This window comes from Gopherus flavomarginatus, chromosome 2 (genome assembly GCF_025201925.1).
Source record: "Gopherus flavomarginatus isolate rGopFla2 chromosome 2, rGopFla2.mat.asm, whole genome shotgun sequence".
NCBI lineage: Eukaryota > Metazoa > Chordata > Testudines > Testudinidae > Gopherus > Gopherus flavomarginatus.
Genome location: NC_066618.1, coordinates 18,975,773 through 19,003,447, shown reverse-complemented (window position 1 = coordinate 19,003,447; position 27,675 = coordinate 18,975,773). Strand labels below are relative to the sequence as shown.

The 27,675-nt window shown below is 45.3% G+C and overlaps 1 protein-coding gene across 5 annotated transcripts in view; it reads right to left on the bottom strand.

The window, feature by feature from the left end:
* DPP6 (dipeptidyl peptidase like 6) overlaps nt 1-27,675 on the bottom strand; it is a 792,069-nt gene that overhangs the window by 206,133 nt on the left and 558,261 nt on the right. For all 5 annotated transcript variants that reach the window (XM_050940410.1, XM_050940409.1, XM_050940406.1 and 2 more), the window contains one exon: nt 4,694-4,746. In XM_050940410.1, the coding sequence (XP_050796367.1) occupies nt 4,694-4,746 (53 nt within the window). The remainder of the gene's footprint in view (nt 1-4,693; nt 4,747-27,675) is intronic.

Below are 27,675 nucleotides of genomic sequence, written 5' to 3'. Positions count from 1 at the left end.
ACAGACGAAAAGCATTAGATAAGAGATTATTATCATTATTCAGTGCAAGGTCCCAGTGCAGAGCCCCAGTGGAAAAGACAAAAAAAAAACCCCAATATACAACCCATTAAAAATTGTGTTGGTTTATTAAATAATGGAAAATCAGTAACAGGCACTACCAGCAAGAGCACTAACAACATGTAATACAACCTAACAAGAAATAGAGATTCACGTGATGTAGTTCAATACAAAAACTTTGGCAAGTGGTTCTCAAGGGGAAGAGTCGAGCAGACAGGTATTTTTTCAATCTATATGAAGAATACAGTGCTCATCCTGCAGGTCGTACATAAATCATACATTTCTTTCATCTCAGTGGAAGATGTGTCTGCGGGGGAACTCTAGTGAGCAGAATTCATGCTCTCATGAATGAACAAAAGAACAACAATGAGAAATTAACAAATAGGATTGTCTTTATGTTCTGTGCTTGTACAGTGCCTATCACAATGGGGTCCTGGTGCAGAAATGGAGCTCATGAGTGATATTGCAACTCAAATAATAAATAAATAACAACAGGTTGCCAATGACAGCTTGGCAAGTGAAGCCATCATGTTGCACTAAAAGCTTTGCAAAAATATTTAAAAATGCAGGTAACAAGCAATTTCCATCATGTATCTTGACAGCACCAGTAAGAGAAAAACAAACATGGAATACAAAGCTGTGTCCGATGAAACAACTGATAAATTTTACAGAAGTAACAAATCCACTAGATGGCACCCAAGAACAGTATGAGCTTCATTGCTCTGACACTTGATAGAAAGAGAACAGGGGTACAGGTAGTGGATGCCAGGTTTCCAGCTCTGTTGAGCAGCCTTTAAAAAAATTAAAAAGGCAAAAAAACAAATAAACCTTCACTCTTGAAAATAAGAACAATTATAGATCAAAAATCAGTCCCTTCATAAAAAAAAAAAACCTAAAAGCCTTCTTAACACCCGTGGGCCACAGAAATCTGAAGGGAAATTTGGCAAATTTGGGGCTTTTTATCCTGAATCTACAAAAAATCTGTAGAAAGCTGAGATAATGGCAGAGGAAGGGAAGGGTTTAAAACTCTGCCAGGATTATTTTCCTTTCTACTTCAGCCTTATACTTTGTTTTTAATAAGATACTATGGGGCTTCTCTCTGCTATAATTTATCACTCACGCTTCACAAGGAGCCCAAACAGTTTGATAAACTCATACAAACAGTTTGATACACTCCTATCAGTGCCTTTGGAGAAGTAAAGGTTACCAGATTGGGACATTTCACACACTATTTGCCAGTGTCTTCACTTGAACTGTATATTATGAACTAAAGGTGGACCCAAGTCAAGCTCCCAACTGGAACACCCCTCAACCTAGGGAAAGTTCAAATTTAAAGGCAAACTTTGGTGGCTCGGATCCATCTCTGTTGCAATCATAACCAGGATCTGCAGGAAACCAGCAAAAAAATCAGTGATTTCCCTTAAAAAATGCAATTTATGGAAAGAATTGAATTAAATTAATGTCATGTTCTTTAAAAGTGGTGACACTAATTGGCTCCCTTATTAGTAAATCCCAGCAGAGGCAGCAAGAGCTGAATGAGCAGGAAGGCTGAACTACCTACTCCTCTCATTATGAAAGGTCAGAGCTGCAGGCAAGGAAGGTGGGTGAGATAGTTTGGGGAAACTTACACTGGCACAGCCTATGGAGTATACCTTCTGTGGAATTCACATTTAGAAACAGAAGGACTGAGATGGGATGAGGTCACAGCTCACGTGGCCACATAGGCTCAATCTGTGGCCATTGGCTTAGAAGCATGATCAGGCCCCAAGCTCCCCAGCTGGCAGCAGATACTAACAGGGTACACAGGCTGCCTCTTTTTGCAGCAGAAGTAGGGTGTGCTGCACCTACCAGGGTTTTAGAAGAAGGACATGAGGGTGTTCTTGGACAGGTTTGGGGCTGAGCAGCTTTCCGGGAGATTTGTCATTTTTACTGTCTGCAAGCTGAGGTAAATGATTATTTGATTATTTAAGGCTGGTGGCTAGTGACATTAATTTGCTTGCATATTGGTACTAAAGCTGCTGGGTGGTTATCATAAGTTTAATTGCTGTCAAGGCACTCAAAGCGTTTACAAGAGCTTTGTTCAATAATGTCAAATCTAAAGGAATACAATAAAATAAATACTCTTCTCTAAGGCAGGGGTGTGTGTGTGTGTGTGTGTGTGCACGTGCGTGCTAGGCCAACAGCCTCCCCTCCTCACCCCCACCCAGTGTGATGTGAGAGTTTTGTTCTCTACATGAAAGCACTGCTTTTGGGTTGTGCATCATCTTTCCTTGTCTACTATTACCCTACTCAGTTGGGATCACCTTTAAACTATACCCACTAGAATTTCCTAAATCATATGAAAAATTCCAAATATATCACTAGATTATAAATTCCCATTCAGTAGTCCTATTCAAGGGATGCATTTACAATGTACTTATTCCACTATTGCATCATGCAACATTACCCACTGGGGGAAAAAAATCCAACAATTTGCTAGTTGCTCTATAATGCAGATAAAAGTATAAGCTTGCAAGATCTACATACACTTACACAACCTGACCACACTATGTAATCAACACATTTCATAATGCCAAACAGAGCAATACTACCAATTCTCTCCATTAAAATATCTTCCTGCTCCACCAACACATCATACTATGAGAAAACAGACAGGACTCTGACATAACGCAGTGCTTCCTGGCACTCTATTCCTTTCAGAATCTTCACTTCACACTGAACACATAAATGAAATCAAAAGTATTCATACAACAGCATGCTTGCATTACAGAACAGAATAAAAATTCAATATGCGATGTAAATTTGGTGGGGTTGATGATGAATGATTCTGTGATAATAGAGAAGTGCCTGGATTCCTAAATTGTTAATTTAGAGAGTTTCTAATATTTTGGGATTTTTATATATATATGTGCAGAATACAGAACTTCTGTAAAGAACGCATAATGATGGTTCTTGGCTGTTAACTGGACACCACTGAAAGAAATTCTCAATGTGAACTCTTTTTTTAATTAAGTGGGGGAATATACCGAGATATCTCCTTGACACAACATCTGCACATTACCAGTGTTTTAAAGAAACTAAACATGATGTGTTTTAAAGAAACTAAACATGATGTCTGTCTGTCAGACTGAGGTCTAAATCATGCTCTTAGTAAGGAATTTATTTTCAAATCTAAAATCAGAGAGGCCTTTAACAGGAAAACTATGGCCCAGCTTTTTTAAGTTATTTAGGTGTTGCTGCACTCAGCATCACATCTAACTGATTTAGGAACCTAAATCTCATTTTCAAAAGGCATCTAGGAGTCTAAATTGCACTGGCAGGCAATGGGATTTAGACTGCTGAGTACCTAGATCCCATTTGAAAATGATATTTAAGCTCCTAAATCATTTAGCATTGCCATGCTAAGCAGAGCAACACTTAAATACCTTTAAAAATTTGTGCCAACACGAGTAAATTCTTTCATGCTTGAATTTTTATATAAAGTATGATATTAATAATTGCTTTCCAAGAGATAATTATAAATACTTTGTATTTCTACTTTCCTGTTACATATAAAAAATGGTAGGATAAACATACTGAAAAATGTAAAACCAATTTTTGGGCCACATTGTGATGCCCCCTTCCTTGTGGTTGGTGGTAACTTATTCATCAAATACTCACTGACTTCAGTGGGGCGTCATTTGGAGAAAGGTACTATAGAATATTGGAATTCAAATTCAGCACTTTACAAAAAGGAATGTAACATCTCTTCTCCTCCTTCCATTTTGTTTACTTAGACCCTTATCCTGCCAAAATGTATGCACATGTTTAACTGTTCGCAGGATCCTGATTCAACAAAGCACATAAACACATACTTAATTTCATGCAGATGCTTAAGTTCAATTGAAGTAAAATATCCCACTGAAGTCAGTGGGACTTGAGCAAGTGCTTAAGTGCTTTGCTAGGTAAGGGGCATGTGTAGTGTAATTGACTTCAGTGAAACTACTCAGGAGCATAACATCAGGCACACTTGCATGTCTTTGCAGGAGCTGACTTTTAGGCATGCGAAACACTTCCCACTTGTTTGGACACTATACAGGAATAATAAACCAGAGAAAGAATACAATGAATAGCAAACTAGGGCTTTAGTTTGAGAATTGCACTTAACAATATTCTAGTAACAGCAAAGTACAGGTCTATTGTATCTCCCCATTTTTGCTGGTAAACATTTGCACATGTGACTAGTAGCCTGTGTGATATTCAGAGCACACCAATTTATGTTCACTTCCCAGTTTTTAGCTATTTATACTACATTCCAGCCAACAACATGAAAACTAGGCCCTCTCGAGGAATTGGACTGCTCTTGTTTCTTTCAGGTTATGTGTTCTGTTTTACAACACACCGTACATTGGATGCTAGACTGCTACACAGGATTAGGGTGACCAGACAGCAAGTGTGAAAAATGAGGATGGGGGGTGAGGGGTAACAGGAGCCTATATAAGAAAAAGACCCAAAAATTGGGACTGTCCCTACAAAATCAGGACATCTGGTCACCCTACACAGGATTGTTATAGGCAAACCATTAGTTGTATCTTCTATTACTTCGTAGCATTTTAAATTGCTGTGTTTTAAAAATGAAGACTGAATTATTGCTTACCCAAAAGGTATTTTGCTGAGGACATAATATGCCGTATACGAATGCTGATACACCTGCAAAATGAAATTTAAAAGAAAACAAGATTAGTAATGTCATCTATGTTAATGGAACTCTTATCAATGCAAAGTCTAGCATCTTATGGCAAGAGAGTTGTTATGAATACTTCGTAATCCGTACTGGAAAGGAATAATAAATTAATTCACCTAATGGTGATGTGTGATATTCATCTCACACCTTGTTAAAATGTTTGGCAAACTGTCTCCATACAGATGCTCTGTGTCATTGCTATGGCTACCAGGTCTTTGATTAAGGCAGGGGTACATGCTCCCAGCAACGGCTAAATATAGAACAAACATTAATGAGGACACCTTGGTCAGTTGGAGACAGGCTACATGATTATAACAAGACACAGCAGGAATATAGTATATACTCCCTGTTTTATTTCTCCATAAATCAAGCAGGGAATAAAACTCACTAATCTAAGTGAATGCCGCAGCATCCTTTCGTGGCCATCAGAGGAAAGCTGACTGACTTTGGACTCAGCAATGACTTAAGGTCTGTTTGACGCCGAGAGATGCTGAATAGCATCTTCAATTCTCACTGGCTTTTCTGGGTGGTGAGGGCACATTAAAAAGTCAACATTTACCCACAGAGACCACTCCATGGCATCTGGAACACCACTCTGATTTCAATGTCCAGTTCATTCGCCCCCCACCGTTGCTTGTAAAGCACTTGAACTTTGTTGTGGGTTGAGGGAGAGGGACCTCTTGAATAGTAGCCCTGTATCCATACACAACATCACTGTACCTATTATCCTGTACAAAATTTCCTGACTATTCCCACAGACCAACAGATACCCTTAAGGGTGATAGAAGCCTTGATGTGACACAGACCTACTGCTATCCTCACACGCTAACTTAAATCTGCTTGATTGTGATGCCAGAGCCAGGGCCACAGAATACAAGACGATGCTATAGAATTGAGGAGAAGCAACTGCAGAAATCAGTTTAAAAACGGGCTGCAGTATCCAGCTGTTTCCCTTCCCTTTCTTCTTTATCCTACTCCTTGTTTTGTTCACGTTGTAGACAGTGATTAATGGGACAAAGTCAAGTAGGTTAGGGCAAATGGGTCGGTTTCATCATCTAAATTACAAAATAGATAGTAAAACAATAATAACAGAAGAGCTTTGTGAAATTTTTAAAAGTGAAAGCGTGAGGGCTAACATCTTGCTTACCCCAACAGGGATTGAACTGGAGGCCTCCAGAGCTGATATGAGGATTTGCTACAGCTAGAGCTAGCCTGATGCACATGGCTTTAACAGACCCACCTCTTCTGTGGATTGGGTAGAGAGGGAAACCTAATACACACTGATTACTGGGTTACCAACACAGACACTCCTTTGTAGCAACTGCAACCCAAACATTGCAGCCTTGTGCTAGTGAATGAAAGCCAGTGAATAAAAGCCTGAAGCAGCCATCAGGGTGTAGAGGGAGCTGTTTCCCAAAAGCTGGAGGTATGACACCAGGCCAATATCTAATTGGTTATAGATGGCAATCTGCACCTTCTGTCTCCATTCATTCCTTTACAGACACAAACTCCTTCAGGGAGTATCACAAAATCACATCCTATTAATGTGTGTTAGGATTCTGCCTCTCTGGGTACGTCTACACTACAGGATAAATTCAAATTAGCTTAAATCGATTTTATAAAACAGATATTATAAAGTCGATTGTGCGCGTCCACACTAGGCACATTAATTCGCTGGTGTGCGTCCGTGGTCCGAGGCTAGCGTCGATTTCTGGAGCGGTGCACTGTGGGTAGCTACTGTAAAATAATTAGGCCAATAACGTCAATTTGCGTCCACACTAACCCTAAATCGATATAGTAATATCGATTTTAGCATTACTCCTCTCGTTTTGTAGGAGTACAGAAATCGATTTAAAGAGCCTTTTAAATCGATATAAAGAGCAGTGTAGTGTGGACGGGTGCAGCGTTAAATCGATTTAACGCTGTTAAAATCGGTTTAACAGCGTAGTGTGGACCAGGCCTCTGATTTACTTGATAGATATGCAAAATCACTTGTAGCTTAGACAACTACCTTGTGACTACACACCTGAGAAGGCTCAGGAATGCAAATAATTTTGGTGCAGGTTCACAGCACCCTCCACCCGTCTGAGATGGTGCAATGCTAATTAGTGTTGTATTTCCCTCCCAGCCCTTAATTCCATTAAGTTTGCTGAGGTCTCCTCAGGCCTGGTCCACACTACAGCGTTAAATTGATTTAAACAGCGTTAAATCGATTTAACGCTGTACCCGTCCACACTACAAGGCACTTTAAACCGATTTTAAGGGCTCTTAAAATCGATTTCTGTACTCCTGCCCAACGAGAGGAGTAACCCTAAAATTGATATTACTAAATCGATGTAGGGTTAGTGTGGACGGAAATCGAAGTTATAGGCCTCCGGGAGGTATCCCACAGTGCACCAGTGGCCGCTCCGGACACGTAAATGAACTCTACTGCACTGGCCAGGTATACAGGAAAAGCCCCGGGAACTTTTGAATTGCATTTCCTGTTTGGCCAGCATGGAGCTCTCAGCAGCACAGGTAACAATGCAGTCTCCTGAGAATAGGAAAAGAGCTCCAGCGTGGACCACACAGGAGTTATTGGATCTGATCGCTGTATGGGGAGAAGAGTCTGTGCTATCAGAACTGTGTTCCAGAAGACGAAATGAAAAAACTTTTGCAAAAATTTCTAATGCCATGAGGCAGAGAGGCCATACGAGGGACTCAGTGCAGTGCAGAGTTAAAGTGAAGGAGCTCAGACAAGCCTACCAGAAAACCAAAGCAGCAAATGGCAGATCCGGATCTGGGCCAAAAACATGCCACTTCTACGCTAAGCTGCATACAATTTTAGGGGGCTGCGCCACGACAAGCCCCCCCTTGTCCGTGGATTCCGAGGTGGGGGTAATAATCTCACCCATGGATGAGGATTCAGCGGAGGGGGAAGATGACGAGGAGGAAGACCTTGCTGAAAGCACACAGCACTCCATTCTCCCCAACAGCCAGGAGCTTTTCGTGACCCAGACAGAATTAAACTCCCAGCCCTCCCAAGCCACTAGCCCAGACAGTGAAGCCATGGAAGCGACCTCTGGTGAGTGTACCTTTGTAAATATAAAACATAGTTTAAAAGCAAGCTTTTTTTAATGATTGATTTGCCATGAGGGCTTGCATGCATTAGCTGGCATTAAAGTTACTGGAAAAGTCTGTTAACATGTCTGGGGATGGAGCGGAAATCCTCCAGGGACATCTCTATGAAGCACTCCTGGAGGTACTCCAAAAGCCTTTTCAGAAGGTTTCTGGGCAGGGCAGCCTTATTCCGTCCACCATGGTACGAAACTTTACCACGCCATGCCTGGAGCACGTAATCGGGTATCATTGCATGACAAAGCCTAGCTGCGTATGGTCCTGGGGATTGCTGGCATTCAAGAAGCATAATTTCTTTCTCTCTGTCTGTAATCCTCAGGAGAGTGATATTGTTCATGGTCACCTGGTAAAAATTAATGTATTTTATTAAGGGGACAGAGATGACTATTCCTACGGTGATGCTTTCATGCGGCTTAAAAGAAATCCTTCCCTTGCAGGTAGCCATGCAGGGGGAAGGGAAAAAGCTGCCCATTCCTACGGGGAGGTGTCTTTAATGGCGCTGAGCTTTTTAGCATTTGGCCAGCAAGAACTTTCCCTGCTAATAGCCACGCGGTGGGGAGGGGAAGGGGGAGGGGAGAGGGTTTCAGTGATCTGCCATTATAGCAGATATGCGGAGTGGGGGGGAACACAATTCACAGTATTTCCTCTGCTGCTCCTTCTAATGGCATAAGAAAAAAAGCAAAAGATGTGCTTTTTAGCAGTTGGCTGGCCAGCAGGAATTTTACCTGCTAATAGCCACGCGGGGGGCGGTGGCAGGGGAAAGGGAGAGGGTGATCTGCCATTTTAGATGTAGACCTTACCATGACCACCTGCAAGCTGAATTGTAATCCCCGGACCTGCGTCTGTGTTGATCTGTTACACCACAGCCGCAGGCACTAAATACTAAAAGAATCCAAAGGTGACCTTGTAGTGAAGTGACATGTGCTACATACGGTGAATAGTGTAGTTCACTGTGAAAGAGTATAACCATTGTTCTGTGAAATGTATCTCTTATGATCCTTCTATCACTCTTTTCCCCCACTCATGCAGCTGCAAATTTTTCAAGCCTCCCTACTCCAGCCCGAAGGCTAGCTCAGATAAGGAGGAGGAAGAAGAGGACACGGGATGAAATGTTCACAGAAATCATGGCAGTAACCTGCAATGAAAGAGCTCATCTGGGGGAGTGGAAGGACGTGGTAGCAAACTACAGGAAAGATGCCAGTGAACATGAGGACAGGAGGGACGCTCGAGATGAGATGTGGCGGCAGCAAGATCGGCGGTGGCGGGATGCAATGCTGCAGCTGCTGAGCGATCAAACTGACATCCTCTGAAGTCTGGTGGAAGAGCTGCGGGGTCACAGAGTGCCACTCCAGCCCATGTTTAACCTCCCTCAGTACTCACCATGTTCCATATCTTCCACACCCAGACATGTAAGAACGCGTGGGGGAAGGCTTTCTGCACTTGCCCACTCCACCCCCGTGGACAGTCCAACCAAAAGGCTGTCATTACATTGAAATATCCTTAATGGCCTTTTTCTTCCCTTCTATCCTCCTCCCAAACCACTCCCGGCGTACCTTGTTATTCCTCTTACTCTTCTTATAATTACATGCTTTTCAAAGCAAGTGGGAGGGTGGGTTGGTTACAGGGAATGACTTTATTTCCATAAGCAAGCTGTAATGGAAGGGGGGGGGGGTAGGTTGCTTGCAACAGGAGTCAATACAAGGGAGAGGTTCATGAAGGGGAAACAAACACAGCAGTCACACCGTACCCTGGCCCATGATGAAACTCGTTTTCAAGGCTTCCTTAATGGCCTTTTTCTTCCCTCCTATCCTCTCCCAAACCACTCCCGGGGTACCTTGTTATTTCTCTTACTCTTTTTATAATTACATGCTTTTTAAAGCAAGTGGGAGGGTGGGTTGCTTACAGGGAATGACTTTTAATAAAGAATACAAGCTTTTTAAACGATAGTAACTTTATTTCCATAAGCAAGCTGTAATGGAAGGGGGGGGGGTAGGTTGCTTGCAGCAGGAGTCAAAACAGGGGGGAGGTTCATGAAGGGGAAACAAACACAGCAGTCACACCGTACCCTGGCCCATGATGAAACTCGTTTTCAAGGCTTCTCTGATGCGCACTGCTTCCTGGTGTGATCTTCTAATCGCCTTGGTGTCTGGCTGCGCGTAATCAGCGGCCAGGTGATTTGCCTCAGCCTCCCACCCCGCCATAAAGGTCTCCCCCGTACTCTCAAAGAGATTGTGGAGCACACAGCAAGCAGCAATAACAAAGGGGACATTGGTTTGGCTGAGGTCTGAGCGAGTAAGTAAAGTTCTCCAGCGCCCTTTTAGACGGCCAAATGCACATTCTACCACCATTCTGCACTTGCTCAGCCTGTAGTTAAACAGCTCCTGACCACTGTCCAGGCTGCCTGTGTATGGCTTCATGAGCCATGGCATCAAGGGGTAGGCTGGGTCCCCCAGGATAACTACAGGCATTTCAACATCCCCAACTGTTATTTTCTGGTCTGGGAAGTAAGTCCCTTGCTGCAGCCGTTTAAACAGAGTAGTGCTTCTGAAGACACAAGCGTCATGAACCCTTCCTGGCCATCCCACGTGGATGTTGGTGAAACGTCCCTTGTGATCTACCAGTGCTTGCAGCACCATTGAAAAGTACCCCTTGTGGTTTATGTACTGGGTGCCCTGGTGCTCCGGTGCCAAGATAGGGATATGGGTTCCATCTATGGCCCCCCCACAGTTAGGGAATCCCATTGCAGCAAAGCCATCCACTATGACCTGCACGTTTCCCAGAGTCACAACCTTTCGTAGCAGCAGCTTAATGATTGCTTTGGCTACTTGCAACACAGCAGCCCCCACAGTAGATTTTCCCACTCCAAATTGATTCCTGACTGACTGGTAGCTGTCTGGCATTGCAAGCTTCCAGAGGGCTATTGCCACTCGCTTCTCCACTGTGAGGGCTGCTCTCATCCTGGTATTATGGTGTTTCAGGGCAGGGGAAAGCAAGTCACAAAGTTCAAAGAAAGTGCTCTTATGCATGCGAAAGTTCCGCAGCCACTGCGAATCGTCCCACACCTGCAAAACTATGCGGTCCCATGAGTCTGTGCTTGTTTCCCAGGCTCAAAATCGGCGAGCAATGGGTAGAACCTCCCCCATTACCATCAGGAGCTCCAAAGCGCGGGGGCCCGCGGTTAGGGAGAAATCAGTCTCCAGGTCCTCATCACTCTCGTCGCCGCGCTGCCGTAGCTGCCTCCTCCTCTCCTGCGTTTGCAGTTCATGGTTCACCATAGACAGCACGAGAATGCGTGAGCTGTTTACAACATCCATGATCGCGCTACTGATCAGAGCAAGGTCCATGCTTACTGTGCTATGGCGTCTGCTCTCAGTTCACCCAGTAAAAAAGGCGCGAAATGGCTGTCTGCTGCTTTCAGGAAGGAAGGGGGTGAGGCTGTACCCAGAACCACCCACGACAGTGATTTTTGCCCCATCAGGCACTGGGGTAGTAACTCATAATTCCAAGGGTCAGGGAAGACTGCAGGAACTATGGGATAGGTACCCACAGTGCAACGCTCCGGAAATCGATGGTAGCCTGGGACCATGGACGCACACCACTGAAGTAATGTGCCCTAGTGTGGACGCGTAAAATCGATTTTATAAAACCTGTTTTATAAAATCGATTTTAATAATTTCGATTTTATTCTGTAGTGTGGACGTGGCCTCAGAGATCACAAAGTTTAAACTTGGAGAGCTGCAGTGTGTATCCGAAGGCAGCATAAGTCCCTAGGTTTTACTTTAGTGTTACTGAAGTTATAAAGCTGTTATGATTCCCCAAAGGGAAAGAATGTGAATAGTGAATCCTGAATACAAAAGGAGAATGCTGCATGGAGCCATACTGCAAAATCCTGGGATAGCTAAGCTAGAAAGCATTTCGGAAATGTCCTGTAAGATTTTTCATGTGAAGTCAGACCAGACTGTCCTCAAAATAATTCCCTTCATACATGTATTTAAAACTACCAGGGTCCATAAATACTGAGCACTGTTCATCTTTAAAATGCCTCGGAAATACTAAATACTCCTGCAAAGCCTCTAGGAAGGGGAAAAAATGGGGCAGGCAGGTTAAGTTCAGGACTAGAACATAACCCTCTTGCTTATTAACACAGGCAGGTTTTCAAACACGACAGGACTATCCTGTGTATCTGAAGACAGTTGAAGTACCAGTATGAGCACTGTCAGGCTCACACAAAGGAGGAAGAGAGACAGGACAAATGGAGCGGCAGACAAACAGCAACGGCAACTGCTGGGAAAGGCATTGGTTAGTGCTTTTTCCTGTGGTTACTATAGAATACAGGCAGCCCTGTTAGAGGGAGCAACGCTACTGCAATTAGCAGTGTCTGAGGCACAGAGGTTGCTAAGTGCAGAGAGAGACAGAGATAGAGAGGGTAAACTGGATGGAGTGGGGAAAATAGGAGTGGAAGGGAGCTTGTAAGGGAGCAGCAGAAGCCTGCAACTCGCAGAGGGCCAAATGGCCACGTTTGCTCCTCCTGTGAGGACGCTTTATTATCTGATTGTCATCACACCCCCACTCAGGTCTGAGACCAACCCTTACAGATGCACACAGGATCATCTTTCATTAAAGAGAGAGACCAATCTCTCTCTGTCTTATAAGTCTACCATGCTACATTGGCTTTACCTGTGGTGTGTTCTCTCCTAAGGAGACTTGCCTACCAAGCTCATTCATGGCAGCAACTGTTGCTCATGTAAGCCACCCCATTGAATCACTGATATCAAAGGACTAGTTACAAGAGTAAAGTTTGCAGGAACAGGTCCTAATTGTGCTACTTCACCTCTTATCCTTAACAGACCAAGGGCCCAATGGCTCTGGTTACTCCCACTGTCCCATACTTGCTTAGATTACACATGGGTAGGCATATTCCTAAAATAAAAAGGGATGCAAAAGAGACAGAATATAATACCTTGGTGCAATATGAAATAGCTGCATCTTTCTTTGGTATGAGAATCAGAACTAAATAAGCCCAAAGTCCTGGGAGAATGGCTAGAGTTATCTAATATCTCCATGGAAATTTCTGTTGACTGCTGATGGAATTTGGAGCAATTTTCTTATTTACGTGCCAAAATGTCTCCCACAGGGCAAAACACCGAACAGAGCGACCTGGAATCAAAGACTCAGGCTTTGTGGCTGGCCAACTCTTACAAGTTATTTCCTATGTGTCCAAATTACATGTTCCAATAAATGAACAACTGAAGAATTTCTGATGATAAGTATCAGACTTTCCTAATAGCATGGACATGAGGGAATCCTCTCCCCTCCAGTGGTCAGTTCACTTCTCCATTCACACAGGATGGCTAAACTTTGACTTAGAGGGACAGTATAGTTTAACGAGGTGAGTGACAAAGGGAGAGCTAGGAACTCATTAGTTTAATCCCAGCTGTGCCAAAGACTTACTTGGTAGCTTCTGGTAAATCATTAAATCTCTCTGTCTCTCAGGTTCTGCACCAATACAAGGAGAAGAGGGGAAAAGTGAAGATAATGCTACTTATCTGCTTCCTCGGGACATTGTGAGGAGTTGCTTTGGAGCTCTTGGCCCTGATCCTTGCCTAAACCCAAGCAGCTTGCAGCACAAACAAAGATAGGGGTGTGTGAAAAGGTCTTGGTTTGAAGCAACCTCATTTTACTCCCTAGATCCTGGGCTGGATATGTGCCAGGCCATTTCCCAGGTGTAAGTAGAGCAGGCTTATGGCTGCTCTACATTACATCTGCTGCCAGTGAGCCCGAGGAGGATCAGGCCACAGAAAATCCTCAGCCATGTTCCCTATGCCAGCTGCAGGTGGCATAGAAGTCACTGTGCCAAACCTATGCCATCAAAGGATCTCCCTCTATTGGGCTGATCATCCTGTGGCCAGCTACATAGGTCTTTTCCACTTCTCATCCACATTATCCACAGCAACAGCCGCATGCCTTCTTCGCAATGGTACCAAATGACAAGACAGATTCAGTACTTATGAGCCTGAAAGGCAATTATTTTATCTAAAATTCAGATATGTACAGATCTGACTAACTGCTGCCCTGAAACTATTGACTTCATTTGAAACAAGCATCCACCCAAGAGTAGAACTGGGTCCTGATACTGGGAATGCAAAACACAAGAGGATATAGGAACAGAATAGTCACTTTGCTAAACTCCCATAATAAGGAGTAAGTGAGAAGAGCCAGGGGAACACAAGGCATGGGAAGCACCTTCCAGCCCCCAGCACTGAGGAATAGGGTAGTATGTCTATAATGTCTCCATAGAAGCTCTGGGCCAGCAAAGCATTTAAGTATGTGCTGCTTAAGCACATGAGTAGTTCCATGGATTTGACTTCACCTATTCATTGAGAGTGCTTAAAGCTAAGTGCTTGTTTAAATGAGGTGTTGGATTGGGGAGCCCGTAGCTCTTGCTCCTGCCCCAAAAGTCATCACAGCCCCAGAAGCATCTGATAGTGCTCCAAGGGTCAAAAGGAGGGCATGACTCTCTTTTCCTCCCAGACTCTGGCACAGATAGCTCATCTCTTCCTGCTCCTGTGCTTCACAGTTAGGTCATAGCTGCCCCTAACACGGGTGTGTTTCCACTCTTCCTATGGTCCAGTACAGCCACACACAGCCAGCCAGAATCTTGCCATACAATGGTTGTTTCCTTTCCGATCATCACTGATTTTAAAGGTTTCCTAACCTTCTTTAAAAACGCCACTAGAAGATTTTAGATTTCTCATCATACAATTATATCCCAAAGAGGAACATAAAGAGAAAGAAAACCAAATTAAGAGATCAGACCACCTCTCAGACAGGAAATGGTTAGAAGAGAAGGACAGAAGACTGATCTATTTTCCAATATCTCTGCTGCCATGCAAGGGATTTGCTTTTACAGATGGTAAAGTAATCAAATTTCAGAGAAAAATGAATCACTAATTAGAAAGATTCAGAAACAAAACAGAAACAGAGTAGCTGAGGATCAGAAAGTGTCTTAGAAGCCAAGGCTTCAGGGTATGTGTAATATCTGCCCATGAGAAAAACATGGAGCACAAACTGAAAGGCTTGAGATTCAAAGCTGAAAACACAATTATCACCTTATAAATGGAAAAATTACTTCTTAAGAATGTCATTGGACCAGTTTAAAAAGGGAAAATCAAAGGCGTGGTATCTCACCAAATCCTGCTCAAATATGAAACTCACTAGGATCCTCCAAGGGGAATCAATTATCTTACTCTTGCACCACTGGTCATCGAACTCACAAGTCCAATTTATTGGCAGTTCACAAGAGGAAAAACATTTTGGAAGGAAGTTGGGGAAGTGGTGGGAATCTTTCATTTTCAGCACATCTTGGCTTGAACAACATAAAGTGACATTACCTAGCAAGGATCTATCACTTGCTTCAGGAAAGAGAAGAGTTTATTTTATATTATAGACCTCCACCTGTTACGTTAATTTCTATCATGTTTTGTAAACAGCTTTCTTGCTAGCATCAGCAGTAACCAACATTTATCCGAGGAGTTTACTTTTATTATACCGTTTTATAAGTGGTAGGTTGACTTGGCACAAACACGACACGGATGTGGTCAGCAAAGGTTGTCTTCCAAGGATGTCCATAAGCAGAGATAAAAAAATATAACAGAAAACATTCTCAAGTTTGGGATTCAGCCCCGTCCCCATCCTCCCACAGGTAGTTTCTCAAATAGTCCATCAGAATCCTAACCCCAAGTAGATGAAAGGGATGGCTGAGTTGAGATAAGCCCCTGGTGTTCCTGAATCCTGGTCATTCTCATAATTAGTACCATTGTTTGTTATTTATTTATTTATTTATTTATAGTGTTTTACACATGCAGGAATAAACTCCCCCCCTTTTTTTTTGTGTGCTTCGTTCAAAGATGATACCATGTGAGCAGACCTATGCACCTGGGTAGAATTCATTACAGGATCAGGGCCCTGGAGGTGAATCCTCTACTTCCTCTCCTGCTGTGAGTCTGGTTCTTTGAAAGGACATGATTTGGCCCTTACAGATGAAGGGGTGGATTTTTAAACCAACAAAGCTGGAGTTTGGGAGAAAATGCCAGGGAGAGCATCACAATGAAAAAAGACAGCCAATTTCTGGAAAGGCCCACCTTAGACAATTTTTGTTAACATTCTAAATACTCATCAGAAACACCATGGTGTCAATAGGAAATGAGGGCTTAAATGTTTTTAAATGATTAACCATTAACCACGCAGTGCTTTTCTGTGTGAATGGCACCACATTTCTGTCAGCAGTAATGAAGAGTAGCCTCAAAGAATAGATTCACTCTGAATCCTCATTGGACTCAAACTATTCTTGTAATCATCTGTTCCTTTTCCTCTCCAATGAGACAAGCAGTACAAATAAAGCTCAGATGGTGCGTGAAATGAGCTGCTAGATCTGCCAGCAAAGTCCTCCATTAATATCTCTAACAAAGTGGTTTGTCAGGAGAAGGTTTATATAGTTCATTTTTCCTGTCTTCACTGCAATTGTACAATGCAGAAATGAATATATCAGTGTCAGACCAAACATCTGAGGCTGTGACACTTTAAGAGAGTTAAAGTGGTTGGAGCATTGGCCTGCTAAACCCAGGGTTGTGAGTTCAATCCTTGAGGGGGCTATTTAGGGATCTGGGGCAAAAATCTGCCTGGGGATTGGTCCTGCTTTGAGCAGGAGGTTGGACTAGATCTCCTGAGGTCCCGTCCAACCTTGATATTCTATATTCTATTCTATTAATACCACTTCAGAGTGGACCTGATAGCTTGGCAACAGTAACCCACACTGTGATGCAGGAGACTCAGGATAAAAGATGCCTTGGGACATTTCACTCTTTAGGCCTGTGGAATGTAACTAGACTCTGAAGCTGACAAACTAAGAGTACCAAGAAGGAGAAAAACAAGATCACGAGTAGGGGACAGTGACAGCATATTTCTCTGCTGTACCAGGGGACAGGTCGGGGTGTAAGGGACCTGCTTTATCATCTACTAAAGGGATCAACAGGAGAACTGTGTTCAGAGAGGAAATAAGATCCGGGTGCTAGTGGTAGGTTGCATTTCACTCTGTTAGGGCTTGGCTACACTGGAGAGTTGCAGTGCTGGTGGCGGCTTTACAGTGCTGCAACTCACTCACCGTCCACACTTGCAAGGCACATACAGCACTGTATCTCCCTGGCTACAGCGCTGGTTGTACTCCACCTCGACCTGGGGAATAACGACTATAGTGCTGCTGATGCAGCGCTGCTCCACCAGTGTGGCCACCAAAAGCGCTGTTATTGGCCTCCAGAGGTATTCGGAGGTATCCCAGAATGCCTGTTCAGCCACTCTGCTCATCAGTTTGAACTCTACTGCCCTGTCCTCAGGTGACCAACCGTCAGACCCACCCTTTAAATGCCCCGGGAATTTAAAAAATCCCCTTTCTGTTTGCTCAGCCAGGTGTGGAGAGAAATCAGTGAATCTTTCCAGGTGACCATGCCTCCACGCGGCAAACGAGCCCCAGCATGGAGTAATGGCTAGTTGCTGGACCTCATCAGTGTTTGGGGGGAGGAAGCTGTGCAGTCACAGCTGCGCTCCAGCCGTAGGAATTACGATACCATTGGCAGGTATCAAAGGCCATGCTGGAAAGGGGCCATGACCGGGATGCACTGCAGTGCAGGGTTAAAGTGAAGGAGCTGCAGAGTGCCTACTGCAAACCCCGTGAGGGAAACCGCCGCTCCGGCGCTGCCCCCACGACCTGCCGTTTTTACAAAGAGATGGACGCAATACTTGGGAGTGACTCTACCTCCACTCCGAGGACCACCATGGACACTTCAGAGTGGGGTGGGGGGGAGAAGGAGGAAGAAAGCGAGGGTGAGGGTACTGGAGTGAGAGGAGATACCCCAGAGTCCCAGGAGGCATGCAGCCAGGAGCTCTTCTCAAGCCAGGAGGAAGGTAGCCAGTCGCAGCAGCTGGTACTTGGTGGAGGACAAACAGAGGAGCGGGTTCCCGGTAAGTGGCTTTTATTTTCAGGATGGAAATTTTTTGGGAGAGGAGGGAGGGTTAGGGCTGCATGCATGCATGCCTAGATGCGGAACAGCGCATTGATGTGGTCTATCACGTCGCAGTAATCGGCCTCAGTAATCTCTTCAAAAGTTTCAGCCAGAGCATGGGCAATGCGCTTGCTCAACTTTATTGGGAGAGCCACTACGGTTCTTGTTGCAGTCAGGCTAACGCGGCCGCGCCACTGTGCCGCGAGAGGTGGGGAGACCATTGCAAGACACAGGCAAGCTGCATAGGGGCCAGGGCGGAATGCGCATTGCAGTAGAAGACCCTCCCGTCCTTCCCAGGTGACGCGCAGCAGCGAGATATCTTCCAGGATAACCTCCTGTGGAAAATGTTGGGATAGTGTTCAGTGTAGGTGCCCCCTGCAGCTGTTTGTTTTCCCCAATGCACAGAAACCCCAGTACAGCCCTGAACTAGTCCCCCTTACTCACCATTTCGGGGCTCCCGTGGGTTATGTGCAGTCTCTTTGGTATGGGAAAGTTATGCTATTGTGAAGACTGTTACTGTGGGGGAATAACTGTGTCTGGTATAAACAATGCTGCCTCTCTTACGTGTTGCATTTTGGCTTTACAAATGCAACCTGGAGATCTCGTCTGTCCGTGTTATCACCGGTTGAGAGACTACAAAACCTCCGGAAGAATCCGCGAAAAAGCAAAGACGACATGCTGCAAAAAGTTATGCAGCAATCTCTCACAGAGAATCAAAAAGTGCAGGACTGGAAGTAAAGGGAAAGCAGGATCCACCAGAAAAACGCAGCACAGAGGAAGAAAAGCACGAAGCAGCTGATAAGGATCCTGGAGTGCCAAGCGGACTCTATCCAGGTGCTCGTAACCATGCAGGCAGAGCACTACCGTGACCACCACCACCCCGCCGCCCTTGTCCCAAAGCTCTTTCCCTTGTGCCCCAATGTCAGCTCAAAACCCGCTTCCCCAGCATCCAGGTTCTTACCACCATCAGCTGCCTCCAACACCTGTACGTTCACCAACCAGCTCTGAGAACTACGACCCTTACCCTCTGCACTCAACCCCCATCACCATGCAGTATAGGCATCCTGAAGTGCAGCAGTCATTGCACAGCACTCCAGACAGGACATATTCAAGCCTGTGACTGTACAGTTCCCCAACCCACCCCCCTGCCCTTCTAGGTTCCCAAAATGTTGTGTGTCTGTCAATAAAGTAATTTTCTTTTCAATAAATGAATTCTTGACTTTGAAAAGAGTCTTTATTATTGCAGAAAGTCAAAGACACCTTAGCCCAGGAAAGAAACAGGCACTGCAAATCAGCTTAGGAAAAACAGATTCCTACTAACATTGTAACTACTGCACTTCACTCACGTGCAAGGCACCAAACATTACTGTTGGTTTTCAGCCTCAGATTCCTCCTTCAAGGCATCCCTAATCCTTGCAGCCCTGTGCTGGCCCTCTCTAGTAGCCTTGCTCTCTGGCCATGCAAATTCAGCCTCCAGGCGTTGAACCTCGGAGGTCCATGCCTGACTGAATCTTTCACTCTTCCCTTCACAAATATTATGGAGGGTACAGCACGCGGATATAACTGCAGGGATGCTGCTTTCCCCCAAATCTAGCTTTCCATACAGAGATTGCCAGCGCCCCTTTAAACAGCCAAAAGCACACTCAACTGTCATTCGGCACCTGCTCAGCCTGTAGTTCAACCGGTCCTTGTTCCTGTCAAGCTTCCCTGTATACAGTTTCATGAGCCAAGGCATTAACGGGTAAGCAGGGTCTCCAAGGATCACAATGGGCATTTCGACGTCCCCTACTGTGATCTTCCGGTCTGGGAAAAAAGTCCCGGCTTGCATCTTCCTGAACAGGCCAGTGTTCCGAAAGATGCGTGCATCATGCACCTTTCCGGGCCAGCCTGCGTTAATGTCAATGAAACACCCACGGTGATCCACAAGCACCTGGAGAACCATAGAGAAATAGCCCTTCCGATTAACATACTTGGATGCTAGGTGGGGTGGTGCCAGAATAGGAATGTGCGTCCCATCTATCGCCCCTCCACAGTTAGGGAAACCCATTTGTGCAAAGCCATCCACAATGTCCTGCACATTCCCCAGAGTCATGGTTCTTCTTAGCAGGATGCGATTAATGGCCCTGCAAACTTGCATCAAAACAATTCCAACGGTTGACTTTCCCACTCCAAACTGGTTCCTGACCGATCGGTAGCTGTCTGGAGTTGCCAGCTTCCAGATTGCAATAGCCACCCGCTTCTCCACCAGCAAGGCAGCTCTCAATCTCGTGTCCTTGCGCCGCAGGGTGGGGGAAAGCTCTTCACACAGTCCCATGAAAGAGGCTTTTCTCATCCGAAAGTTCTATAGCCACTGCTCATCATCCCAGACTTCCATGACGATGTGATCCCACCACTCAGTGCTTGTTTCTCGAGCCCAAAAGCGGCGTTCCACGGTGCTGAGCATTTCTGTGAATGCCACAAGCAATTTCGTGTTGTATGCATTATGCGACTCGCTATCATCGTCAGACTCCTCATTGTCACTTTGGATCTTAAGGAATAGCTCAACTGCCAAACATGATGTGCTGGCAAGACTTGTCAGCATATTCCTCAGCAGTTCGGGCTCCATTTCCCGCAGATCAAAACAGAACACAGAATCGCGCTGCACAGAAACCCTTGAAAGATGCAAGATGGCGCCAAACGTTGAGGGAAACACAGGGATTGCTGGGATGTGAAGCAATGCATCAAGGGGTGTTGGGACAGGAAGCAGAATTACCTGCATCCTCTGCCCCCTTCTCACAACCCATGGCGCCAGAATGGGAAGAAGTGCTCTGTGGGATAGCTGCCCATAATGCACCACTCTCAACACCGCTGCAAATGCTGCAGATGTGGCCACACTGCAGTGCTGGTAGCTGTCAGTGTGGCCACACTGCAGCGCTTTCCCTACACAGCTGTACGAAGACAGCTGTAACTCCCAGCGCTGCACACCTGCAAGTGTAGCAAACCCTTACACATTATTAAGACTGCCTCTACAGTAACAACCATTTCATTTTTCTATTGTCACATCTGTTCCTGAGTCAATCAATTACCAAGAAGTAATACTGGCTTGTTACTTCCTGGTGGTTTAAATCTTCCTGCACTGAAAAGACTAATTGTCAGATTTTAAAAATCATCGCAGTTCCTCTTCATTAAATTCTTTAAAGAATTGGAACAAATCAATGCACCTCTCTGGGTAATATTTCTGTATTTTTATACAAAGATAACACAAAAGGCTAAATTTTCACTGTATGATTAATTAAATTCTAAACCGCACTGTGATCCCATTGATTTTAATGGGACTTTATGGGCTGAGACTAGTCAGTTCATAATTTGGACCATTTTTCTGTTTACTAACCAAATGTTGTGAATGAAGTCCTATTTTCGTACTGGCTATTGTGTGTTACTTCGTAGGCAGGAAAGATCTAGATTTGTTAACTGGACATTGTAACCATGGCAATGTTCTGTTAAACTTTTAATTTTTTCAAACACATAAAACGCAATTACAGTTTTTTTCATGCTTTCTTACATGAATGACATATAACACTAGGCATAACCTCCAGTTGAGGCATTTCCTACTGCTCTGGAGATGGGTCTCAGAGTCTCCTCTAGATGACGACAGATTGTGAGGTAATGCTCTTCCAACCTATCATTATTATCGGAGCAAAACACCTTCGCCATTTTACCGCTAACAAAAGTTCCGTAAGAACCTTGTTTCCTGCAGAATCCAATTCAACTACATAAATATTTACACGTTCTACAGTCACTGCAATCCAAGAATGTGGAATCCATGCAGTTATATCTGTGCCCTAACCTCCAGGAAGCTCTGCTATTTGAAAGGAGATAGAGCCAATAGATAATTCCATGTAACTGGAGGCTTTATTTGCACCTCTCCAATCTTTCTTATTTATCACGGTGCCTCTCTGATGTGTCACCTTCCTTTCTGTGGCAGATGATTCTGCTTTTTCTCTGCACCTGTGACAGGGGTGTACAAACCCCCCACGGAGCAACAAGGGGTTAAGGAAATACTCTAGGCTCATCTGTAATAAATATGCCAACTAGAGAAGGAGTTAAAAGGCAGGGGAGCTGTCATAAACAGATAGCTAAGGGTTAATGTCTCTTTCACCTGAAAAAAAAAAAAAAAGTAACATGAAGCACCTGACCAGAGGACCAATCAGGAAACCGGATTTTTTCAACTCTGGGTGGAGGGAAGTTGGTGTCTGAGTTCTTTGTCTTCTGTCTGCCTGAATCTCTCTCAGCTATGAGGAGGATTTTTCTATTTCCTGCTTTCTAATCTTCTGTTTCCCAGTTGTAAGTACCAAAGATTAGATAGGGGATTTTTATGTTCTTTTGTATTTACATGTCTATAGTTGCTGGAGTGCTTTAAATTGTATTCTTTTTTAATAAGGCTGTTTATTCATATTTCTTTTAAGCAATTGACCCTGTATTTGTCACCTTAATACAGAGAGACCATTTGTATGTATTTTTCTTTCTTTTTTATATAAAGCTTTCTTTGAAGACCTGTTGGAGTTTTTCTTTAGTGGGGAAACTCCAGGGAATTGAGTCTGTACTCACCAGGGAATTGGTGGGAGGAAGAAGTCAGGGGGGAAATCTGTGTGTGTTAGATTTACTAGTCTGACTTTGCATTCCCTCTGGGTGAAGAGGGAAGTGCTTTTTGTTCCACGACTGGAATTAGAGAGGGTGGACTCCCTCTGCTTAGATTCATGGAGGTTGCTTCTGTGTATCTCTCCAGGAGCACCTGGAGGGGGGAAGGGAAAAGAGTTATTTCCCTTTGTTGTGAGACTCAAGGGATTTGGGTCTTGGGGTCCCCAGGGAAGGTTTTTGTGGGGACCAGAGTGCCCCAAAACACTCTAATTTTTTGGGTGGTGGCAGCAGTACCAGGTCCAAGCTGGTAACTAAGCTTGGAGGTTTTTCATGCTAACCCCCATATTTTGGACGCTAAGGTCCAAATCTGGGACTAGGTTATTGACATGGTGGCAGCGGTGGGAAAGATAGAATCCAGAAGCCAGTAGGAATATTATATTTTTCTTTTCTCTGCTAGGGGCTTTTTAGCAGAGAGAAACAGTTTGGTTTTAAAAGGGAACCAGAGAGAATTTTTTTTTCTCTGCTCTCTCTGGCAGTTGTGGCTTGCATATTAAGCAAGAAACCATTAAGGGGCTGTTAAGGGTCTTTTGTGACAATAGCACTCCCATTAGGAGGCAGATACCAGCACTATACTCATGCAAATAAAGTGGTTTTTCTGGTTTACTTTACATTGAAAAAAATTAGCTAGGCAGACCCCAGGAGGCAACAGAGGCTGCAGTTCAGACAATAAACACCGGAGGGCACCCCAACACAACAAAATAGGAACCATGACTTCTAAGGCAAAAATGGAGGCCGAAGAACAAATCAAAGACGCCGAGCACAGGCGAGAGATGGAAAAAAACAAACAGGAACTGGAAAAAAGACAAAAAGAGGTGGATCTGAAAGAAAAGGAAGAAAGCATCAAACTGGCAGCCTACAAAAGAGAACAAGCAGCCAAAGAGGCAGCCCACAAAAGAAAACTAGAAGAAGAGGTGGCCCACAGAAGGAAACAAGAAGAAGAAGACATGGCCCACCGCCGAGACATGGAAAAACAACAAAAAGAAAATAAAGAGAAGGAAAAACAGAGAAAACATGAACTGGACTTAGCGCAAGCTGGGCTGCATGCGCCAGCCAATCCTAACAACCCTTCGCCAATTATGGTTCCACAGCACAGGAAATTTCCCACCTACAAGGCAGGTGATGACACCGAGGCCTTCTTGGAAAATTTTGAAAGAGCCTGTCTTGGGTACGGCATCCCTGAAGACCAGTACATGGTTGAATTGAGGCCACAGCTCAGTGGACCTTTAGCAGAGGTGGCAGCTGAAATGCCTAAGGAGAACATGAATGACTATAAACTATTTCAAACCAAGGCCAGATACAGAATGGGGATAACCCCAGATCATGCCCGTCGACATTTCAGAATCCAAAAGTGGAAACCAGATGTGTCATTTCCCAAACACGCCTACTACGTTGGGAAAAATTATGAGGCCTGGATATCAGGACACAATGTTAAAACCTTGGAAGAACTGCACCTCCTCATACAAATGGAGCAGTTCTTGGATGGTGTTCCTGAGGACATAACACGGTACATACAAGATGGAAAACCCAAAGATCTCGCTGAGGCGGGGGAGATTGGAGCCAGATGGATGGAAGTGGCAGAAAGCAAGAAAGCTACGGTCAAGGGGAACGAATACCCCAGGGGGCACACCGACCATAAACCCTACAACCGAGGACAGCCAAAGACCCCACATACAACCCAAGTAAAGCCACAGACGCCCTATTCTTCCACCTCACCAGTTTCCAGTAACTCACCTCGGCCCAGTGACCCATCAGATGGAAGATGCTTTAAGTGTAATGAACTGGGACATATCAAGGCCAATTGTCCAAAGAACGCCATCCGAGTGCAGTTCATTACACCACCATCACCCAAAAGATCCCCAGGCCCAGATGCCTCTCAAATACCCTTGGAGCGAAGGGAAAATTTGAGAGTGGGCGGAAACAAGGTTACTGCGTGAAGAGACACGGGAGCACAAGTGTCAGCTATCCACCAATCCTTCGTAGACCCCAAATTCATCAACCCAAAGGCCAAAGTGACAATTTACCCCTTCATGTCACAAGCGGTAAACTTACCTACAGCTGAACTGCCTGTCCAGTACAAAGGCTGGTCAGGAATGTGGACTTTTGCAGTCTATGACAATTATCCTATCCCCATGCTACTGGGGGAAGACTTGGCCAACCAGGTGAAGTGGGCCAAGCGAGTGGAAATGGTTACACGTAGCCAAACCAGGCAAGCTTCCAGACCCATTCCTGTTCCTGAGCCGTCCACAGACGCCCCGTCTGTGTTACCAGAGACCCAGACAGAGGTAGTGGACCCGGATTCCATGCCAACCACTGAAACAGCCACACCACCTCCAGTCCCAGGCCCGGAACTGGAACAGCAACCAGCACCAGCAATTGCAACCACATCTTCAAACTCAACACCAGAGGGCGCCAGCGAGCCAGAACTGGCAGAAGCAACAGACAGCCATACCCAAAAGGCTCAGCCCGAGCCTGAAATACCCTCAGGTGCACCAGCGGAGAGCGGTTCACCGGCAACGGAAACAACCCCATCACCTACATCGCTTCCAGAGGGACCAAGCCCAAGTCCACAGTCTGAGGAAGAACTGGTGACCCCAGCCTCAAGGGAACAGTTCCAGACTGAGCAGGAAGCAGATGACAGCCTTCAGAAAGCTTGGGCGGAGGCACGGAGCACCCCACCACCTCTCAGCTCTTCTAATCGATCCCAGTTTGTTATAGACCAAAGACTTTTATACAAGGAGATTCTTTCTGGTGGACACCGGGGAGAATGGCAGCCGCAAAAACAGTTGGTGGTTCCAACTAAGTACCGAGTGAAGCTCTTAAGCTTAGCCCATGATCATCCCAGTGGCCATGCTGGGGTGAACCGAACCAAGGACCGGTTGGGGAAGTCCTTCCACTGGGAGGGGATGGGCAAGGTCGTTGCCAAGTATGTCCGGTCTTGTGAGGTATGCCAAACAGTGGGAAAACCCCAAGACCAGGTCAAAGCCCCTCTCCAGCCACTCCCCATAATTGAGGTCCCATTTCAGCAAGTAGCTGAATGAATCTGCTTTTTCTCTGCACCTGTGACAGGGGTGTACAAACCCCCCACGGAGCAACAAGGGGTTAAGGAAATACTCTAGGCTCATCTGTAATAAATATGCCAACTAGAGAAGGAGTTAAAAGGCAGGGGAGCAGCTCATTTGGGGGCAGATCAGGGAAGAGAGCAGACCGGCTACTGGTAACTCCAGGAGAGATGAGCTGAGGGAAGACAGAATCTCTCCCTAAACAACTGCCCAAAGAGAAGGCCTGCTGCAGAGACAGCCTAAGGGGAATATAAACTCGGGACTTGATTGAGCCCCTTTATTTTCTGTTTCGACTACCTCAGTGGGGAGAAAGGCCTTGGACTGAGCTGGCCCAGGGGACTGGGCCATACCACTGGAGGAGGCAGTTGTTATCCAAGAGCAAAAGGAGAACGACCTGCTACACACAGTCACCAGAAGGTGCCTTGGGCTGAACAGACAACCCTAATACTGCCTTACCCCACATGGCAACCTTGGGACAACAGCGAGGAGGTGGGTAGGAAGTGGCCCAGGAGGACCACCTTAAGCATCCTGAACTTTCAGACCACTGATAGCCCTCAAAGGGCCCTGGGTCAGAGCCTAGTGGAGTGGGAGGCCCAGGCTCCCCTGCTAACAACCCCCCTGCACATCAGGACTAAGCCCTGACCACTAGGAGGCACTTCCCTACCAACCTACACCTAGAGAGGGCCATTACAGAATTCTATTTGCTTTCTTCCCGCCCAAGTAATATATCCCTAATTACTATGCTATGGACTGCGTCTGTCTGCTTGTCATCACATTCCTGAAGCAACGCTGCACATTCTTTGCAACTATCCTAAATTAAGAAGACTGTAATCGAGGTCAGCCACCTCTTGTGTCTCGGCTCACTTGACAGTCAAATAAACAGCTGCGATTGATAAGCCCATTATTTGGCAGGGAGATCTCCCCAGGTCCCATTGCACAGTACTCACATGGCTAAACAAAAGGATAAACAAATGTAATGTACCCACTGCTACAAAGAAAGCCTACTGTGAACAGCTTATACAAGGGGGAGGAATAGCTCAGTGGTTTGAGCATTGGTCTGCTAAACCAGAGTTGTGAGTTCAGTCTTCAAGGGGGCCACTTAGGGATCTGGGGCAAAATCAGTACTTGGTCCTGATAGTGAAGTTGGGGGCCTGGACTCAATGACCTTTCAGTGTCCCTTCCAGCTCTCTGAGATAGGTATATCTCCATAGAAGGGTGACCAGAGCCTCTGACAGAGCAGGAATGGTGGAAGTGGGCTTGGTACATAGCTGTGTCTCTTGAGCTGATGGACAGACAAAGCATTCTGGCACTGAGGATCTTTGCTATTCTCTCCATATTCTGGAAACTGACTTGACTTAATTTGGGACCATATATATTAGTGTCAGTGACATTTATATCTACTTACTAGTGTAGGGCCATATTGTGGCCTATCCTGTGCAGCCAGACAGGGAAGTGAGGGGGCATAAACTCCCCTCCTTTATCCTTGCTCCCTGGCACCAGCTACTCATACCTCAGGTAGCAGTAAAGGGCACAGCAGCCCGAGGGGCTTTTAGCTCACCTCACATACACATGGAGAGGGAGGGCAGCGAATGATACTTAACGAGTGTTTGTACTGGGGCTGAAAGAAGGAAGCCTATCCAAGTCCACTCAAACCAGTCTGCTTAAGACTCCACAGCTGAATCTGAACATCGGCAGAAGATTAAGGATGGATCCTACTTTCTGGCTAGGCAGCGGAAAGGGCCCAACTGAACACTGAGTCAGAGACAAATTAAGGGTTAGATTCTGATCTCATTTACACCAGTTTAAACATGGAGCAACTCCACTAACATGACTGGAGAGACTCCAGGTTTACACTAGCATTACAGATCAGAGATCGGCTTGGGAGTCTACCAAGCACGGGGAAGAACAGAAGAGTTTTTCGAAGGAAGTGGAACAGAAAGGAAAGGTCTGTGTAGGGGATGGAGCCTGGGAGGAAGAGGAAGGAGAG